The sequence below is a fragment of the Scleropages formosus genome, chromosome 17, assembly GCF_900964775.1.
Source record: "Scleropages formosus chromosome 17, fSclFor1.1, whole genome shotgun sequence".
NCBI classification, from domain to species: domain Eukaryota; kingdom Metazoa; phylum Chordata; class Actinopteri; order Osteoglossiformes; family Osteoglossidae; genus Scleropages; species Scleropages formosus.
The window spans coordinates 4,296,778-4,317,235 of NC_041822.1; the positions used below are offsets into that span (position 1 = coordinate 4,296,778).

The following is a 20,458-nucleotide window of genomic DNA, read 5'->3' on the forward strand; positions in this document are numbered from 1 at the left end:
TGAGTATCAGTAACTGTAGCAATAATTTCATACTCGGTATGGAAATGTCTGCTTGAAAAGTTAAGCAAAGTAAAGAAGTTAGAGCAGTGTCATCTAAAAGGAAGGATGGGGAATTCTGAAGGAAAAAAAACCCGTGTCTGTTCGCTATTGTCAACTTATTGTTAATAATAATAATAGAGCTATTGTTATTGTTAATAATAATAATAATAATAATAATAATAACCTTACGAGGACCATGGTGTAGAAAATTGACTACTAATAGTAATATTCTTAATAAGAACCCCGCTTTTCGTTTTTAAAACTCATTACGTTTCGCTCAATTGAGAATGAGTGTCTTTTCTGAACGGTGAGACATTTTGCACCGTGACTTCTTCTTTTCACTCACTGTTGTTGCGCTATCACATTTTCTGCGACAGATGTGATATGACGTCTTTGTCGGAAAGGACTTACTGCTAGAGATCTACTTAATGATTTACCCACTTTCGGAGTTGTGTATTCCTACAGCAGCCGGCACAGAGTACAGGTGGGATTCGAATCAAAGTCCTGAAGGGTACGTGGGGTACTGTCTCACAGCGCCTGGCTGGTGTGAGGTTATGGGTTCGATCCCCACTCAGTCTGTGTGTGGCGTTTCCACCATGTTTTGCCCGCGTCTGCGTGGGTTTCCTCCCACAGAGTCCAAAGACATGCTGTTCAGGTTCCAGAGAGTGTGTTCCACTGATGTACGGATGAGTGACCCAGTGTAAGTAGTGTATATAGCAGTGTAAGTCACCTTGGTGAATAAGGTGTGTGGGCTGGTAAGACACGTCGCCTTGGAGAAATGTAATGTAAATGTACTCCTGCAGCGTCAACCAGCGCTGAGAGAGGGATCTCCTAAAGTTTCACGCATTTTATTCGCTTTATATATTATGTAATAAAGCGAATAAAATGAGTTACAAAGGAGACCCATCTCATGTGGCAGGCGTTTCTGCAGACTTGATGTTAAAATAATTCCACTGAATTGAGAAAAAAAAAAAAAAAAAAAAGTTACGTATAGCAAGGCAATCGGGGTGCTAAGAAACGGGAGCGCGCAGAGAAGACGTGCCCGGCGAAGCCCAGTTGAACCCGTTCATTATCTTACTAGACGATAGTGGCTCATGTAAGTGTCGCTCCCTAGTGTTTGAAACATTTGACACATTTTGAATTCCATTCCGCTCCCCTCCTCAGAATCTTCTAACTGCCAGTAAAATATTAATTATTTAAAATTTGTTTGTAACTAATTTTTACATTTTGTTACGAATACATTTTAAATGATTAATATGATTAATAAGTAATTAAAATTAATTTAAATTTTATAGTTAATAATTAATATTTAAATCTTTAATATACAGTTGCCACATCCTAATATTAATATAATAATAATAACTACAATCGTAACTGATTGTGACATCTAATACTGAAGAATGCAGAGTGAGAACATAAAAGTTCCTGCTTAGAGCAGAGATGAGTTATATCATACTTTACTTTAGTTTAGGGATAACTTGGAAAATTTGAGGACTAAAAAAGAATATAAAGTTTAGGGGGTGGTACCTATTAATTTTCAGTTTCAAACAGGCAAAGAAAGGTGTTCTATGCTTTGGTATTATTTGTTAATATGTCTTCATGTTCGCTTTAATGTGGTGTGTATCAATCCTGACATGATGCTCCTCTTGCTTCCAGTTTCACCAGTGACAGAAAAGAAGAGTTTGCCATTTTTTGCTTAATGCTTTAGGAGCATTAAGTTACATTTTTTTGAGGGATTAAGGGTGGGGAGTAGGAAGTGGGGAAAATTCACTTCTGTAAAACACTATGTTTTCTATTACAGTGTGCAGTTTGTGCTGAGTCATTTATTATTCAAAGGTATCTACCAAATCAACACGAAAAAACCCTTTCACCCTTTACTTTTGCTGGTATTAAAATATGTGGAAAAACATATTTATATACTTCAATAATTATTTAACTGAATGTTTTTTTTTTTTTTTTCCCAGACTGAAGATGTTATTTAATATAAAACATATCCTGTGCTGGTTATGTTTCCTATTCCAGAGTGCAGATGGACTCGGTAAGATCTGGACTCCATTTCTGTACCCGCTGAATCAGTGTGATAAAGTTTAGTTAGTCTTTTAGCATTTAGAGACATATTTTTTATATCAAGCAGTCATTATGACACATATTTTGCATCAGTGCTTTATGATAGGGGGCGCAGTGGCGCAGTGGGTTGGACCGGGGTCCTGCTCTCCAGTGGGTCTGGGGTTCGGGTCCCGCTTGGGGTGCCTTGCGACGGACTGGCGTCCCGTCCTGGGTGTGTCCCCTCCCCCTCCGGCCTTACGCCCTGTGTTACCGGGTAGGCTCCGGTTCCCTGCGACCCCGTATGGGACGAGCGGTTCCGAAAATGTGTGTGTGTGCTTTATGATACTGCATTTCATTACCTAAGCAGACTTGGAAATTGTGATAATCATACTACAGAAAATCTTTTTTTTGAGAAACCTTTGACATCAGCATTGATTGAGTTATATTTCAGCAATCATTATAAATAATGTGATATTAATTTGATTATTTGATTTTTGTACTGAAAACTATGTTCAAATGATACTTTTAATAAATATAGTGTCTTTAAGATCTGCTTGCACACTATAAGCATTTTAACTTTTCTTTGCTGATTTCAGGCACATTGTTAGGAACAAAGCCTGTGAGGGGCTCTCTCTCTGGAAGGGTGGTCCTACCATGTTCCTTTTCTGCCATCTCCACCTCCACACCTGCCATGAATAGTTCTACAAGCACAGACCGTTTGCGGATCAAATGGACCAGGGTGGAGGGTGAGGTTGAGAACACAGTATTAGTGGCACAGAATGGGGCCATCAAGATTGGACCCCTCTACAGGAACCGGGTTTCAATCCCCAGCCACCCAGAGGACATTGGTGATGCATCCCTCACAGTAGTCAAGCTCAGAGCCAGTGATGCAGGGCTGTATCGCTGTGATGTTATGTATGGCATTGATGACACACAGGATGCCGTCTCACTGGATGTCAGTGGTAAGAATGACACGTGTTTCCCCTCACACTATACTGTATGTCATGTAAAGACCACAAATTACATTTAACAAATTTTCTCTATTGTAGTAAAGTACTTGTATAGAGATTTCTTTTCTGGTCCTAGTGTCAACTATAGACCTGTTATTCTGTCTGTTTGTCTGGTTTTAAATTCCTGTTTTTATTATTGTGCCTTATCATGTTTGACACTTTCAGACTAAAAACAATGAGCAATGAATACATTCTAAAAATAGATATTGTATCGTCCAACCCATGCACTTATCCTTACACAGTTTGTGAATATCCTGAACTAACTGTTCTTTTTTATATATTTTTTTTAATGTGTACAGGTGTAGTGTTTCACTACCGGGCGGAGAATAACAGATACACTCTGAGCTATGACCAGGCGGTGAAGACCTGCCTCTCTGTTGGGGCATCAATTGCTACATTTGCCCAACTAAAATCAGCTTACGAGGATGGGTTTGACCAGTGTGATGCTGGCTGGATTGCAGATCAGACAGTACGGTAAGACATTGTCATGAGGTTACTGTAGTTTTGTAAAGTAGGCTGTTGTTAACTTGCACTACTTTAGTAAATAAAATATGAACTTTAATAGTCTTTTCAGCTCATTACTACCACAGTATGTTGTTATTAAATATAAATAAAATAACCATCAACATGTGAATCCTGAGGATTTCATCTAAGGAAAACCCACTTTGTCTTGTTATTTTATTCTTTGCAGATATCCAATTACAAGACCCAGGGCTGGTTGCTATGCTGATAAAAGGGGAAAACCTGGTATCAGAACCTATGGACTACGAAACCCGAAAGAGACTTATGATGTCTACTGTTATGTGGACAAGCTAGAAGGTGATCATTTAAACATTATTTCGGTAAAAGCTGAAGTATTTGGAAAATGTACAGCAACAAGGTTGCTTATTCCGAACGTATTTAACAAAAACTTTGTTGTGAAACGTCAGTAGGATGAGTGTAATAGGGTGTAATACAATAAAAATGTAAGCTATGTCTCTTCTACTCATTTTGCTTAAGACACCCTTAATTTCAGTAATTCTTGATATTTTGAAAATGAACACTGCCAGCAATAGTCAACCATATAAAATACAACATGACAACTGCCTTGTGGGGTAACATAAGAGTTAGAGCTGTTGCCTTGCTTCAAATTCCTGCTCCTGCTGTTGTAGCGCTGATCAAGGTATTTACCTTGAATTGTGCCTGTAAAAGCTTCCCGGTTTTATAATGGACAGCTGGTAGTGTAGTGGTTTGCCCTACTACCTTTGGCTCCAAAGGTTGATGGTTTAATCCCCACCTCTGGCTGTAGTACCCTTGAGCAAGGTACTTACCCTAAATTGCTCCAGTGAATTTACCCAGCTGTATAAATGGGTAAGTGATTGTAATGGTAACACTGTAAGCTGCTTTGGAGAAAAGTATCAGCTAAATGAATGAATATAAATAGTTTAATAATTGTAGGTAGCAGTATTTAAACTTAATATTTTAAGCTGTCTTGGACAAAGTTATCAGTTAAATAATGGTTCCTAATAAAAGTCGTAAAACACAATCCTCTCAAGTTTTGCTTGGAAATTAGCAGTTGCATTTGTATATATATTTTATTTTTTGGTTGCTGTTGTATGGAAAGGTCTTTCAACAATATCTGTGTTTTTTTTTTTTTTGTTTTTAAGGGGAAGTTTATTATGCTCCTGTAACTTACAAGATGACCCTGGAAGAGGCCAAAGAGGAGTGCAAAAGAAGGGGTTCTTCACTGGCCTCCCCTGGTCAGCTACATGCGGCATGGAGGCAGGGCCTGGACAGGTGTGATTATGGTTGGCTTTCTGATGGAAGTGCCCGTTACCCAGTCTCCATACCCAAGGCACAGTGTGGAGGAGGTCTTCTGGGTGTAAGGACCATGTATCGGTACAGTGACCAAACAGGATTTCCAAGTCCAAGCTTGAAGCTGGGCGCCTACTGCGTTAAAGGTAAATAATTTATACTTGTCCACAAGACTGCATTAAATAAGGTGATTACATATTATTATATTTTAAATTGGAATAAAATGTTCTTCAGTAACGCAAAATGAGTAATGTTTTTAAATTTAACTGTTGTTTTAGTATTCATTAACATATATATGTTTTTCACCACTGACAAACATTTTCAACAGTAAACCCAGGGCTGTTTTAATGTCAAGCAAGCATTTTGTAATAAATTTTGCAAATTAATTATGCTAACTCAATCAGATTATGCAAGATGTTATTTATTATTTGTTTTCCAAAAAAAGTTAGACAGTTTAAGTGTTAAATGGGGCATAATACTGAAAAGAAGACTAAAACTGAATGACTTATTGTTAGATCATTCAAAAAGTTTTTTTTTTTTTTTTTTTTTAAATTTGTTTTATTAACAGCACAGGATATTTAAATTTATCTATGGTTTCTCTCTTCTCTTATGTTTACATTCAGCAAAAGAGCTTGGTAAGCAGACCAGCTGGGTTGATGTTGCTATTGAAGGTGTTACTACAGCTTCAAAGGAGTCAGTGGTTTCTTCCATCAGGCCCTTTTTGCCCCCATTTTTTATGGACAAGAGCACAGCTAAAACACTTACTTTGGAACCGACCACACTGAAGGCTGTAACAGCTACAAAAGCTGATCTTGGGGAACCATTTCAAACTGGAGTTACCACGAAGCCCCTTTCAACTCAGAAATCCTACACTGTCGAGACAACCCAGCCGGTTTTTGAAGAGAGATCTGAGAGCTTTCATCAAGAAGGTGCTGAAGCCCCCACAGAGCCCCCATCCATGTTTTCAACCAGCATGGTTGTTCCACATCACAGAGTCTCACATGACCCTATTCAAGTCACCATACCACCTGCGAGCACAGTTACTGTCCAGGAAGAATACATGAGCTTTGCAACAACATTCCTGTTTGATGACAATGATTATGATGATGAAAGTGTGATCCAGGTAGAGTCAATCCCTCAGGGATATACAGTGCCTACAGAACTATCCTCTCCATCCTCCACTGTGAAAAGTGTACATGCTTCTCCCAGCGCAGCCCAAGATGACACTGATACTCCAATAAAACACCAAACACCCTCTGTGACAAAAGAGTCATTTAAAGACCCTGATGAAATCTCCTTGTCTGCTTCATCAACACACCTGGACAGTTACTTCACTGATTTAAAGGCTGGCACAAGAACAGAACAGAGTGACAGAATGTTTCCTACTAAGTCCACAAGAGAATCTTTTTTACCAGACCAAGATTCACAGGCTGAGGCTTCAACACCACAAATGTCCACTGAAGTACACAGCAGTATTGCTACAGTAACTCAGAGAGCTGGTGAAAGCAAGACAGTTTCAGACACTGTAAAGTATGCAAACTTTGTTGAGGATTTTACTACAAGTTTTCAGAAGCCTTCCGAAGGTGTGATAGAAGTCAAGGATGTGACAACTGAAAGTCACAAAAAATATCTGACACGGAGTACTAGATCGTACACTGCAGACATTTCAACAGCCACCCCACAGACTGTAATACCAAGCCAATCCATGCTTCATTTTGAAGTTCAAGAGCAAGAACAACAGTCTGGTATGTTTGGTTGATTTTTCTTTCTTTATTCTGCATGTTGCAAACCTCTTCATGAAGCACATAAACATATCGATATACAACCTAATTCATTTTTTTTTAAAACCTTTGAATCTCAAAGTAAGAAAAAATATATCAGTATAATAGTTTTGTTTCTTTGTGGATTTTTTCGATTTGTGTTATGCTTCAGACAACTTTAAAAAAAAAAAAGAACCCAGGTATACTAGCATTGGTCCTTTGCCCTATATTCAGACTGAGATGAAACTGCAGTCCGTTGCTGAATATTGTGATTAATTTTAATATGCATAAATCTTGGTGCACAGAAGCAATCAAAATTAAAGTTTTGAGAAAAAAGAAGTAGCTGTCCAGGGTCCTGAAGTAACCTTTGTGAAAGTAACATACAGACAAATATGTTTTGAAAGAACTTTTGCAGTCCATTTTAATGACATACCTTGACTTCCTCAGTGACAGTCAAGTAATAAATCTTGAAGGATCTGAGAGGTTTTCTAAAACAATTTTTTATAAAGCTCGAAATGATCTGTCCAAAGTCTGTAGTAACATTTTTTAACTTAGTATAGGAATTTCTGAAAACACAACATAATTCATAAATAAAATGACAGATATGCCTATATTATTAAGTTTATAATGATTGTGACTTTAGACTTTTGGTGACAGTGACTTTGGAGTTACAAACAAAATGAGTTACAAACTTCCAGTCCAACTGTGTTATAAAGTTAGAAAGCCAAGGCAGCATGATGTCTCAGCCAGTAGTGCCTCCACCTCATAGTGCCTAGTCTGTTTGGGTGTAGGTCTGAATCCAGCGCAGTCTTTGTGGAGTTTACATGTTCTACCCATGTCTTAATGGGTTTCTTCTGGGTGCTCCGGTTTTCTTCTGAAGTCTGAAGACGTGCGGTTCAGGTAAATTGCCCATAGAGTGTGAAGGGAAGTGTGTGGCTACCCTGTGATGGACTGGCATCCCATCCAGGTGGTACCCCCTAACCAGTGGCTCTGGGATAGGTTCTGGATTTCTGCAACCCTGACCAGGACAAGCGTTTAAGAAAAGTTTGTCTGTTAGACAGTCAGTGTGTATGCAACAGGTATAGTTATGAAGCTGGACTGGCAATACAAATGTAGTATGTACCCAGTGTAAAACATTAGCTATTTAAAAAGGTTGTCATCATCCTGTAGTGATTTACAGTGTCCCAGATGAGTAAAGTACTAAAGGGAAACTTTGGGCAAATATCAGAATCAGAACGAACTTTATTGCCAAGTATGTTCACACATACAAGGAATTTGACTTGGTGACAGAGACTTCCACAGCACAGACAGAATGACAGTGACAAGGCAGATGATAAGATAGAATATGTGAATGAAGGATAAAAAATATATAAAAATATAAAGAATATAAAGTACCCAATATACAAAAATAGTCACTAGACATTGTATGTATGTACAGGTATGTTCTATACAAATGCAAGGGAGTGTGGGTAAGAGATATGATGTGATAAATAGATATAATTATAAATATAAATACCATTGTGTATTGCACTGGTTTACTCTCTAGGGGGGATTTAACTGTTCATGAGGTAGATGGCCTGAGGAAAGAAACTTTTCTTGTGCCTGGCTGTCCTGGTGCTCAGTGCTCTGTAGCGCCGACCAGATGGCAATATAATGTAACTGTGGGAACAGGGTTGTTTCAGAATGACCAAATTACACACACACACACATTTTCTGAACCACTTGTCCCATATGGGGTCACAGGGAACCGGAGCCTACCCGGTAACACAGGGCGTAAGGCCAGAAGGGGAGGGGACACACCCAGGACAGGACGCCAGTCTGTCACAAGGCAACCCAAGCAGGACTCGAACCCCAGACCCACCGGAGAGCAGGACCCTGTCCAACCCACCACACCACCACACTACCACACCCCCACACCCCCCTCCAAATTACACAGTTGTTAATAAATTTCAGTTCTTTGAATTTTTTATTGTGCCAGTTTACCCTTTTTTAGCAATGTTAAAGTGTGGTTCTTCCAGTAGCTCTGCTGGGTGACCCTTAAACTAGCTTCTTCATATAAAAAAACACTGAAAAATCATAAAGGAAAGCTAATATTAACCCTGCTGATTATGTCTAAAGAATTGTTGCAATTCAGTCTGATTTTAAATTTTACCTGCCAAGTACAAAGGAGTATATGGTTAAGGTAAAAGCTTATCTATTATATTATTGTGATTATGACTATTATCATTGATTTTATTAAAGAGAGAACATTTTTCACTTGATATGTGATTGTGGCTCTGAGCATTGTTGTATGTGCATTTCAGCTGATGAAGTCCTGATTCAGCTGACGGCTGCTTGAGGCCAGTTTTATATGAAAAGTAGAGTACAGATGAGTTTCACAGCTGTGCATGAATTTGGTGGTGGCTGTTACTCAACATTTCTGTATCTGGGACCACATGATGGTGCAGCGGGTAGTGTTGGGGCCTCAGAACTCCTGTGCTGTGAGTTCAGATATCAGTCTGAGTTCAACTCAGTGCTTGTGGACTTTGCATCTTCCTTCTGGGTTTCCAGTGTTTTTGTGAAGTCCCACAATATAAAGACTTGTGTTTCAGGTGAATTTGTGACTTTAATTTGCCCTTATTGTGTTACTGTGTATCTGTGACTCTGTGTGATTGTCTTGCAATGGACCAGAATCCTTCCCAGGATGTCCCCTGCCTCATACTCTGTGCTTCTAGATAGACTCAGGACCATGGTAACTCTTCAATAGACTCGTATTATTGAAAATAGACTAATCGAGTATTTTGTAAGCCCTTGTTTCGTACTGTGGCTACAGGCTTCATACATAGTAAAACTAAATAATTAACTAAATCAGTAATTATGAATAGCTTCTTGGAGGGCGTAGTGGCACAATAGGTTTGGCTGGGGTCTGCTCTGTGGTGGGTCCGGGGTTTGAGTCCTGCTTGGGATCCCATCCTCGGTGTGTACCCTCCCCCTCCAGGCTTGCACCCTGTGTTTCTGGGTTAGGCTCCGGCTCAGCGCGACCCCGCTTGGGACAAGTGGTAGTAGACATTGTGTGTGTGTGTGTGTGTGTGTGTGTGTGTGTGTGTGTGTGTGTGTGTGTGTGTGTGAGAATAGCTTTTCTTTGTTAACAGGAGTCTGTGTAATCTTTGAAAGACACTCTGCCTCCCACTCACTGATGTTACTTAGTTAACCTTACTCTCTGTGCTTCTGGGATAGGCTCAAGACCCCCATGACTCTGACCATGGAAAAGTGGTTAGGGAAAGTGAGTGAGAGTAAGTGTTTAACAAGTTAACATTGTGTTAATCAATACTGACACAGTACAGTACAAAAAATCTTAAGCATTATGCTATGTTTATGGGTAGATGTCTACCTTGCATTTCTTTAAATGTTAGGGGCATTGATAGCACAAAGACAGAAAATACACTTGCATATAAAAAGACACAATACAGGTTATATGATTTTTGTGGGAACAATTAAGTTGATGCGTTATGGTGTTTTTGAATGGTGTGTTGATTCCTATGAAGTCACCAAGTAATCAAGGAGATGGAGCTAATGGAATTTAATTGTTGCAGTATTATGCACACGGGCACAGTGGCACAGTGCGCTTGGCTGAGTCCTGCTCTCTGGCGAGTTTGGGGATCGAGTCCTGCTTGGGGTGCCTTGTGATGGACTGGCATCCTGTCCTGAGTGTGTCCTTTCCCCCTCCAGCCTTGCACCCCGTGTTGCTGGGTTAGGCTCTGGTTTGCCGTGACCCCCCCCCCCCCCACTTGGGACAAGTGGTTTTAGGCAGTGTCTGTGTGTGAGTATCATGCAGTAGTTTACCTTGTTTCTTATTCGTAACCATGACTGGAAAGACACTTTGAAAAGACACTGTTTTTCTATTTTATTTTAAAACTGTCTTTCATGATGGGAAAAGGTTTCTGTAAAAAAATAAAATAAATAAATAAATAAATAAATAAAACTGTACACGGGGTTAATCTTTTATATAACTTCAATTAATTTAGCTAATGCTTTTCTGGTGGCATGGTGATGCGATGTGCAGCACGGCAACATTACAACGCTCAAGCTGCTCAGGCATAGGTTTGAATCTGGCTCAGTTATGTGTGGAGTTTGCTTGTTTTCCCCCTGTCTGTGTGTGTGATTCCAGTACATGCTCTGGTTTCACACACACACACACACACACACACACACACACACACATTTTCTGAAACCGCTTGTCCCATGTGGGGTCGCGGAGAGCCGGAACCCAACCCGGCAACATGAGGTATAAGGCTAGAGGGGGGAGGGGACACACCCAGGACAGGACGCCAGTCTCTCGCAAGGCACCCCAAGCAGGACTCAAACCCCAGACCCACTGGAGAGCAGGACCCTGTCAAACCCACACCTCCCTGCTCTGGTTTCTTCCCCATCCAAAGATATGAAGTTCATGTGGATTGATGACACTAAATTTCATGTGTGTGTAGCTACCCTGCAATGGACTGGAATCATGTCAAGTTGCCTTGCACCCAGTGCTTCTTGGGTAAGCTCTGGAGCCCTGCAACCTTGATCAGGACAAGCAGTTACTGAAATGAATGGATCAATGATTAGCACTTTGCTCAAAGGCATTAAAACCAGTAGGTGCCATTCAAATCTCCTACCTTTGGAAGAGAAGGCAGCAGCTCTAACCACTTTGCTATCAAATGCACCATAATTTACTGTATATCTAACATATCTTTTACAGTACTGTATGTAACAGTACTTTAACTGTTACTGATTATGAACTCAGTAAATTAGATCAGGATATTGATGTAAAGTTATTGATTGAAACACTATACTGATTACATAAGAAGGGTAAGAAAAATATTAAACATTTATAATACTCCACACGTCAGCTTTGTGTACAGTTTATGACAGATTATTTTGACCCTGAAGATGTATACTAAGTCTCCAGGTGACATTGGTAGTTTTGCTGCAAATTGGAATACTCCACAGCATTAAATTACCTACAAAAATAGAAGTTCTGAACACTGTTGAGAAGGGTGAGCAACAGGTCAAAGTTGCTCTACAACATGGTGGCAAAATCATCTGGATTTATTGTTTTTGCATGTCAGCAAATGTTTCAATGCCACAGTTTAAACAATAAAAACATACATTTTACTTTTTAATCTGTTTAAATACTAATAAATCATGTGTCACATAAACACGTAGATTTAAAAGCACATATCCTGCTGCAGAAATAAATATTTGCTGAGCACTTGATTAACAGGTAGGGCCTCCTTTTGCTCTTAAATCAACTTCAGTTCTTGTGGCATGGATTCCACAAGATGCTGGAAACACACATTATCAGAACCGCTTGTCCCATACGGGGTCGCAGGGAACCAGAGCCTACCCAGCAACACAGGGTGTAAGGCCGGAGGGGGAGAGGACACACCCAGGACAGGACGCCAGTCCGTCGCATGGCACCCCAAGCGGGACTTGAACCCCAGACCCACTGGAGAGCAGGATCTGGTCCAACCCACTGCGCCTCCACACCCCCTATGCTGGAAACATTCCTTTGATATTCTAGTCCATGTTGACATGATTGCATCACACAATTTCTGCAGATTTGTCAGCTGCACATTCATGCTGTGACTCCCCTGTTCTACTACATCCCAAAGGTATTGTATTGGATTCAGATCTGGTGACTGAGAAGGCCATTGAAGAATACTGAAATCATTGTTGTTTTCCTGAAACCATTTTGAGATGACATTTGCTTTGTGACATGGTGCATTATCATACTGAAAGTAGCCATTAGAAGACAGGTAAATTGTGGCCATGAAGGGATATACGTGGTCAGCAACAATACTCTGATAGCTGTGGCATTCAAGCGATGATTGATTGGTATTAACGGGCCCAAAGTATGCCAAGAAAAACATTCCCCACAACATTACACCACCACCACCAGCCTGGACTGTTGACACAAGGCAGGCTGGGTCCATGGATTCATGCTGTTGATGCAAAATTCTGACCCTACCATCTGTGAGGCTCAGTAGAAATTGAGATTCATCAGACCAGGTGACATTTTTCCAGTCTTCAACTGTCCAGTTTTGGTGAGCCTGTGCTCACTGCAGCTTCAGCTTTCTGTTCTTGGCTGACAGGAGTGGAATCGAGCATGGTTTTCTGCTGTTCAAGTTCAACTTGTTTTTATTGTCATTCCTCTATATAGCTTGTATACAGTGGAACGGATTGTTGTTTCTCTGGCGAGCATGGTGCAACACAGAACAGGAGTACAAGACAATGAATAAATGCACAGGACAGGACAGGACGTGGACATGGGCTGTTAACTGTAGGCAGTTTGTAGTGTATGGAGTCATGCTGGGTAAGCTGTTTGACTGTGCCAGGTGAGCGTTGGGAGGCAGCAGGTTGTTGAGTTGTCTGACTGCCTCAGGGAAGAAACTGTTGCGGGAACTGTTGTTGTAGCCCATCAACCTCAAGGTTCGACATGTTGTACATTCTGAGAAATATTTTCTGCTCACCACAATTGTGAAGAGTGGTTATCTAAGTTACTGTAGCCTTTCTGTCAGCTCGAACCAGTCTGGCCATTCTCCTCTGACCTCTCTCATCAACAATGGTTTTACATTTAATAGCAATTTTAACTGTTTCCAGGGGCGCGGTGGCGCAGTGGGTTGGACTGGGTCTTGCTCTCTGGTGGGTCTGGGGTTCAAGTCCCGCTTGGGGTGCCTTGTGGTGGACTGGTGTCCCGTCCTGGGTGTATCCCCTCCCCCTCTGGCCTTACGCCCTGTGTTGCCGGGTAGGCTCCGGTTCCCCGCGACCCCGTATGGGACAAGCGGCTCAGAAAATGTGTGTGTGTGTGTTCAACTGTTTCCTTCATGTACATATGTTGCTTTAGAAATTATGTCAGTGTTCCTTTATTCAAAGATAGACACACACACACGCTGAAAAATATGCAATTAAGAAATAAGTTGTTAAAGATCGACTTATTTCTTAATTGCATATTTTTAGTTACCTATTTGCTCAACTTTTTATCTGTTTACCCTTCAAGTGAGCAAATGGTAATAAATCTCACTTAGAATAGGACTGTGTGACCGAATCAGTTCAACTCACTTTCACAGTGCCATTCGTGCATTCTTTGGTAGTATCAGTAAGAAGAGGTATACTATTAATATTACAAAGGTTACAAAATTTAAGACATATTACGAAATGTGTTTTCACTGAGAACTCTGACACATTTTCAGGCAGTGCTTTTTAATTTTAAATCTTGGTTTTAATCCAGTCTGTTGATTCTCTGTATGTTGCAGTAATCCTAAATCTTTTTTTTTCAAATGATATTTGCTTGCCTTTCTCTGCAAATTATATCAGATGTATTGCAGAAACATCTCAAAGTTTTGAACAAGTTAATACAAATTCCAAGTTTCAAAACAATAAGCAGGACACGTCTCATATCTCTCAATCTTTAATTTAGACTCGGAGAAACGTGGCCTTAAAAAAGAAAACCTTGTGTTGTATCATCACGACATGTCCATTATTTTAGCTCTCTGGATTTAATTATGTGTGCACCAATTCAGGAGGGGGTGTTCCTCATTCCCATAAATTGATATCTATCCAGTTTTGCAATTAATTTTGGCTGTGAATGACTTGTGTGTATGTGTGTTTAAGTGTGGATGATTGTGTCTGTGGTACAGAGGCTAAATGTGAAAATCAGCTTGTGTGTTGCTCAGGTCAGCTGCTTGTAACAGTTTACATTTACATTACATTTATATATTTAGCAGACACTTTTCTCCAAAGCAACTTCCAGTGAACTCTATGTAGTACCAGCCCACACACCGTATTCACCAAGGTGACTTACATTGCTTGATACACTGCTTACAATGGGTCACTCATCCATACATTAGTGAAATACACTCTATCTGTCAAGTTTCAGTTTGTTCTGCCAAAACTTCACCAGCATATTAGGAAAACTCTCACCTCCCATTGGACCACTCCAGAATTGCTGCAGGGTGCAAACACTTGAAGAAACATACAAATTTTATATACCCTGATCTGGACTCGCACACCAAGCAGCTCAGGAGGTGTGAAACACCTGCTTTACTTGTTAAGAACAAATGGTCTGGGACATTTTTGACGCAGTGAAATGATAAATAGAACCATTCTTAACATTTCTCACAATAAATAGAAATGTAATAAAACATGTTATTGAGCTTGTTGAGTGTATCACTAAGAAAAAATATAATTTCACTAAACAATGGGGGTGTTGCAAGTGATATCATAGGTACTCCAATGCAACTAAACTACTTGCTGATTTTTATAGGTATTCAGTTTAAGCAACATTCAGAACTGTTAACCCTTTAAATAGCAATTCAGTACACTAAAAAATATACCATCTACAAGTTCAGTATTAGGATAGCATCTCTGGTTTTGAGAGTTTTTCATTGCTTTAGGAACAGACAAAAAAGTAACTCTTACCCTAGAGTTTTCAGTGGAGTCAGAAAACTGCCCTGAGTTTTCTGAGCATGTCCGGGAAGCAGGAAAGCAAAGGCAACTGGTGTAATTCACTTTTGTATTGCTTCCTGAGATGTACTTTGCTTTGGAGAAAACCATCGTCTAAATCAGACCTGGGCATTTTACGGCCCCCGGGCCACATCTGGCCCTTTGGCTGTCCCTGTCCGGCCTGCGAGAGATCAATCAGAAATTAGAAATCAAATGTAAATAAGTGTACGCCATGCACACCGCATTGCTTTTATTTTGAAAGTGACGGCTATTTTTTTTTTTCAATTTACGTATGCGTGTGCGTGCCGTAACGAGAAGGATCGAGGATATCGGTCATGGGAAATCTGGAGCTTCAGCTGCAAAACAAAGCGAGCAAATTTGACTTTTTCTCCTTGGCTTTGATGACAGCTGCGATGTCCGCAACACAGCCCAGTTACTTGTCTTTGTACGTGGGATAACGAGGGAAAGTTTAAGGTTACGGAGGAGCTGGCAGCAATGCGGTCATTGAAAGGGACGACGACAGGCAGGGAGGGATTTGTTCATGGAGGTAAATGCATGCTTGGAAAAGCTGGGACTGAAATGGGACAAACTGGCAGGTGTTACAATGGATGGTTGTCCAAATCTGACGGGGAAAACGTTGGACTTTTGAAGCGGATGCAGGATAAAGTGACTGAAATTAACCCAGAAACTGGTATTTTTACATTGTATTATTTTGTTTATTTTATTTTTTATAGAGCACTCTTCTCACGCAGTGACACAGAGCGCTTTAACACAGACATAAGGCAAGAAAAACAGATACAAACAGAGAAGACGGTCAACTAATGGCTACCATAATGAAGAACTTATTATAGAACTATAAGTATACCTACTGGCCACCAGGGAAAGGAAGAAAAACTCCCAACTGTAAGTTGAGGGAGAAAAAAAAACCTCTGGGGGTCCATGGGCCAGCGGTAGCCCACCCCTCCTGGGCATTCTAGAAAATAACAATTTTTAAGCCAGTGTTTGACAAGTAATTATAATGTTGGTAAATGGCATCTTGGATCCCCGACTCGGCATGGAACGTCTTGATCGTCATGGCAGATGGACATCATCCTCTGTCAGCACGGGATTCATCTGTCACCACTGGCCGGCCTTCTCAGGTCTTATGTAGCGAGGTAGTGCTCAACGAGAAGATAGGACAGAGTTAGTAATTTGTTACTTAAGTAAATTTAAAATGCATTTTTGTAAAGTTGATAAAATAAATAACCAAGGCAGGTTGAATTACATTACGAGGTGGAATGCCTGAGTAAACATATAAGTCTTAAGTCGGGATTTGAAAACAGAAACAGACGGGGCATTTCTGACAGTAACTGGTAGACTATTCCACAGTTCAGGTGCTCTATAACTAAAGGCACGACCTCCTGCTGAGGTCTTATTGATCACAGGTACTTTAAGGTAACCTGCATCTAGTGAATGGAGATATCGTCCTGGGATATAAAGATTAATGATCATGCCATGTATTGCCTTATAGGTCAAAAGTAGGATTTTATAATCAACTCTATAAGAGACCGGGAGCCAATGCAAGGATTTAAGTACCGGTGTTATATGGTCATACTTCCTAGTTCTAGTAACAATTCTTGCAGCAGCACAATTATATCAGGAGGTGTTGTAAGTCAGTGTAAAAATTAACCTGTTATTGATGTTGTAACTAAAATAGTTAAATTCATCAGGGCATGAGCACTGAATCAGCGATAGTTTGTTGCACTTTTCTTTTTCCCCCTGCAGTATGGATGATACACCCAGCGATGTTCAGCTCAAACTCATTGACCTTCAGTCTGATACTAGCAGAGCACTTTTAGTCAGTATCACTGCTGGATTTTTACTCTTCTCTGAAAGAAGAGAACTTTCCACACATGAGGAGGCATGCTCAGAAGATGTTTGTTCTCTTTGGATCTACCTACATATGTGAACAAACATTCTCAGTGATGAAGTTCAACAAATCCTGATACAGATCCTCTCTCACTCATGATCACCTGTCAGCTGTCCTTCGCATATCCACCTCAGACATTTAACCAGACCTCAGTGCACTTGTTCAAACCCAAGACAGACTGGATTTTTCTCACTGAACACAAAAAAATAACCAAAAAACATCAAAAGCACTTATTGCTTTTTGTATAAAGTTAATTAATTGCTGGTCTTTAACATACTGCAAAGCATACACATTTTCAGTATTGTTTTTGTGAAGGTTAAAAGTATGTTATGTTAAAGATAAAATGAAATAGTGGTGTAATGATTGGTTTTTCTACTATTTTTTACTGCTATATTTGACCTACTCCACATTTTCATACCCTTATCGTAACATGTATTCTTACGCATAGCAGCTAATTAAAACCGTACAATTAACTGCTTTTAATGAAGTGATAAAATTAGTATTGATCAGAATTAAGTTCAGCCTATTGGTTCGGCCCTCCACAACAGTCCCAGTTTCTTATGTGTCCCCTTGGGAAAATTAATTGCCCACCCCTGGTCTGAATGAATAAATGTAAATGTATATGTTTTATATTTCAATGAAATCTTAAATTGATAATTGTATTGTATTGTAAATTGAATATTCATGTTTTACAGTGTTTCAGTGATATTTGGAAAAATTGTTTTGGGGTTTTGGATGGCCTGGGAATGCATTTTTACAATTTGGAAAACTGGGAAATATGCCTTCAGTATCAGAATGTTTGATATCCACACCGTTTTCAAGAACTGATTAATTTCATAAATCGAGGGATGCCTGTACAGTCCATTTATTGCAAATCCTTTGATGCATTATCTTAAGTCATACCACTTCAGTAAAATGTTGAATGAATGAAAGATTGAATGACATACATGGCAAAAAGTATTGTTTTAGGTAATGATAGTTCTGATAAATCATCATTAACAGTGACATCTGAAAAGGTAGACATTTTTACCAAAACAAAGTCAAATGCATGATTTCAACTAAAGAACGAGACAGTAGCAAAATTATGGCATTTTTTTAAATGATTTTCTTTTTCATGTTTTTGATGACTTTGTGATGTATGCAATGATTTGTTAGTATTCTTTCCTTTCCCAGATAATGATATTTTACAAGTTTTTGAAGAGGTGGAGAATATTGCTTCTCAAGTGTCTCCATCTTCAACTACAAGTACACAGCCTCAGTGGACATCTCCTCATAGCAACATCACCTCGACTCTGGCTTTTGTGAGTGAGCAGCAGGAGACGTACAAAGACACCAAGAAAACAAGAGGGGATCAATTTGAAATGCCTTTGGGAAAAACTGAAGATGTAGAGCAAATGACCATTAACTATTCTCTGGTAGAGTTCAAGACATTCCCAGAAGAAAATTACAACAGCTACACAATTCCAAAAAAGGCTTTGCTTGGAACAACATCACATCCATTTCTATCCAGTCTGCAGCCTGATAATGAGAAACCTGGTGCACTAGTCAAAGACCCAGATCTTTTTGTAAGTTCAGTTAAAGATTTACATAAGCCACAAACCAGCACAGTGTACAGTACAAAAGATGTGCTAGAACAAATATCTACAGATGCAGTTATTACTTTAAGTCCTGAGACCTTTGAGGACATGGAAACATCTGGGAGATATCCTACAGATGATGACCTTGAGGTAAATTTACAAGATGGATCAGGTGATGATGCATATGATGCTTCAACACAATCAGATGCTACCAGCAACACCGATGGAACTCAGGTAAAGCAAAAGCAAAACATGGAAGTTTCAGGACAACAAGAAGTCTTACTCTTGCCTGAAACAATCTCCAACATTCACATCTCCACAGTGACAGAAGAAACAGAGACTGGGACAAGTTTAGAAGTGGGATATTCCACGGAGGCTCCAAAGGTATCACCTTTCACTTCTTTCCAGAATAATTTGAAAGATAGTTTATTAATAAAAATAGGTGGTGTAACTGAAGGCATCACTACCACCGATGGAGAAAGCTTAGAAAACATTTATTATACTGGAGAAACTAAACATACAATGGCATCTTCAGTCTTCAAAGTGTTTCAGATAGAAAGAACCACAGCAACAACATCAGTCAACATGCCAGAAATACCAAGAGAAACACTAGTACCTAAATCGGTTCATTCAGCAAGAACACTTGTCCCAGTGAAAAATGTGACAGAAGGAGTTACAATATCACCATCTACGCAAGTTAGCATGGCCAGCATGAAAATAACAACAAGCATGGAAACATCTTTAGGACCATCAGGCATGTCAGTTACCATTGAAGACAAGGAGAAAATTGAGGTGACAACAGTGAGAGGTGAAAAGGAACCAACAACCACAGAAGCAAAGAGTATGAAAGTAACAGAGGCAATGATCACTGAAACTCAAGAAAATACCTCAGATTACCTGGTCCCTGAAGGACTGAATGTCGAATCTCATCCACTAGACACTTCCCTAGGACCGAGCACACAGAAGGATGAGGCAGGCCAAACATCACCCTCCTCAGTTTTGGACAGCGTTTCTACTGTTGTGCCACAAATTATAAGCACTGAAGTTTCTCAAGATACTGAAACTTCAATTTCTGAGGTGATGGTCGAAACATTAGGCTTATCGTCACTATCTGAAATAACAGAAGAATCCAGCATACACAGCACAGAGAAAGATGAGGAACAAGTGACAAAATCACCCTCTACGCTACACAGCATGGCGAGCATGAAAATATCAACAGCACAAAGCAGAGATACACTCGAAGTTGACACAGTAAGCAGAGCAACATTTGTAAAAAAATCTACTATACCTGTCAGCATGGAAGAGAAGGAGAAAACTGAGGTGTTAACGGTGAGAGATGAAAAAGAGCCAACAATGACAGAAGCAAAGAGTCTGGAAGTTACAGAGGCTATGATCACTGAAACTGAAGAAAGTAGCTCAGGGTACCCAATCCCTGAACGTTTGGATGTCGAGTCTCATCCGCCCGATGTTTCTCTCAGACCCATGACATCAGTGGATGATTTGGGCTTAACAACGTCCTCATCAGTGTTACACATCTTACCCACAACAAAACTGTCAAGTGTGGACACTGAAGTCACCAAAGAAGTGATAGAAACAAGCCCAGAAACCTCTGTTGGACCATCAGGCGTATCAGTTGTCACGGAAGACAAGGAGAAAACTGAGGTGTTAACGGTGAGAGATGAAAAAGAGCCAACATCCACAGAAGCAAAGAGTCTGGAAGTTACAGAGGCTATGATCACTGAAACTGAAGAAAGTAGCTCAGGGTACCCAATCCCTGAACATTTGGATGTCGAGTCTCATCCGCCCGATGTTTCTCTCAGACCCATGACATCAGTGGATGATTTGGGCTTAACAACG

The 20,458-nt window shown here is 40.0% G+C and overlaps 1 protein-coding gene across 1 annotated transcript; it reads left to right on the plus strand.

The window, feature by feature from the left end:
• The first annotated feature begins 2,010 nt into the window (after positions 1 to 2,010).
• Positions 2,011 to 19,550, plus strand: LOC108938952 (aggrecan core protein-like). The gene is made up of 8 exons (XM_018759980.2): positions 2,011 to 2,077; positions 2,682 to 3,047; positions 3,395 to 3,569; positions 3,787 to 3,914; positions 4,742 to 5,035; positions 5,513 to 6,634; positions 18,198 to 18,835; positions 19,539 to 19,550. Exons 1-8 carry the CDS (start codon positions 2,011 to 2,013, stop codon positions 19,548 to 19,550), a joined length of 2,802 nt encoding a protein of 933 aa, XP_018615496.2.
• The last annotated feature ends 908 nt before the right edge of the window (positions 19,551 to 20,458 follow it).

Excerpts from the sequence above, each read along its gene's own strand:
- LOC108938952 (XM_018759980.2), top strand. The coding sequence starts at position 2,011 with ATGTTATTTAATATAAAACATATCCTGTGCTGGTTATGTTTCCTATTC. Across the intron at positions 3,915-4,741 it reads TTATGTGGACAAGCTAGAAG|GGGAAGTTTATTATGCTCCT; the intron begins GTGATCATTTAA and ends TTTGTTTTTAAG. Across the intron at positions 6,635-18,197 it reads AGAGCAAGAACAACAGTCTG|ATAATGATATTTTACAAGTT; the intron begins GTATGTTTGGTT and ends TTCCTTTCCCAG.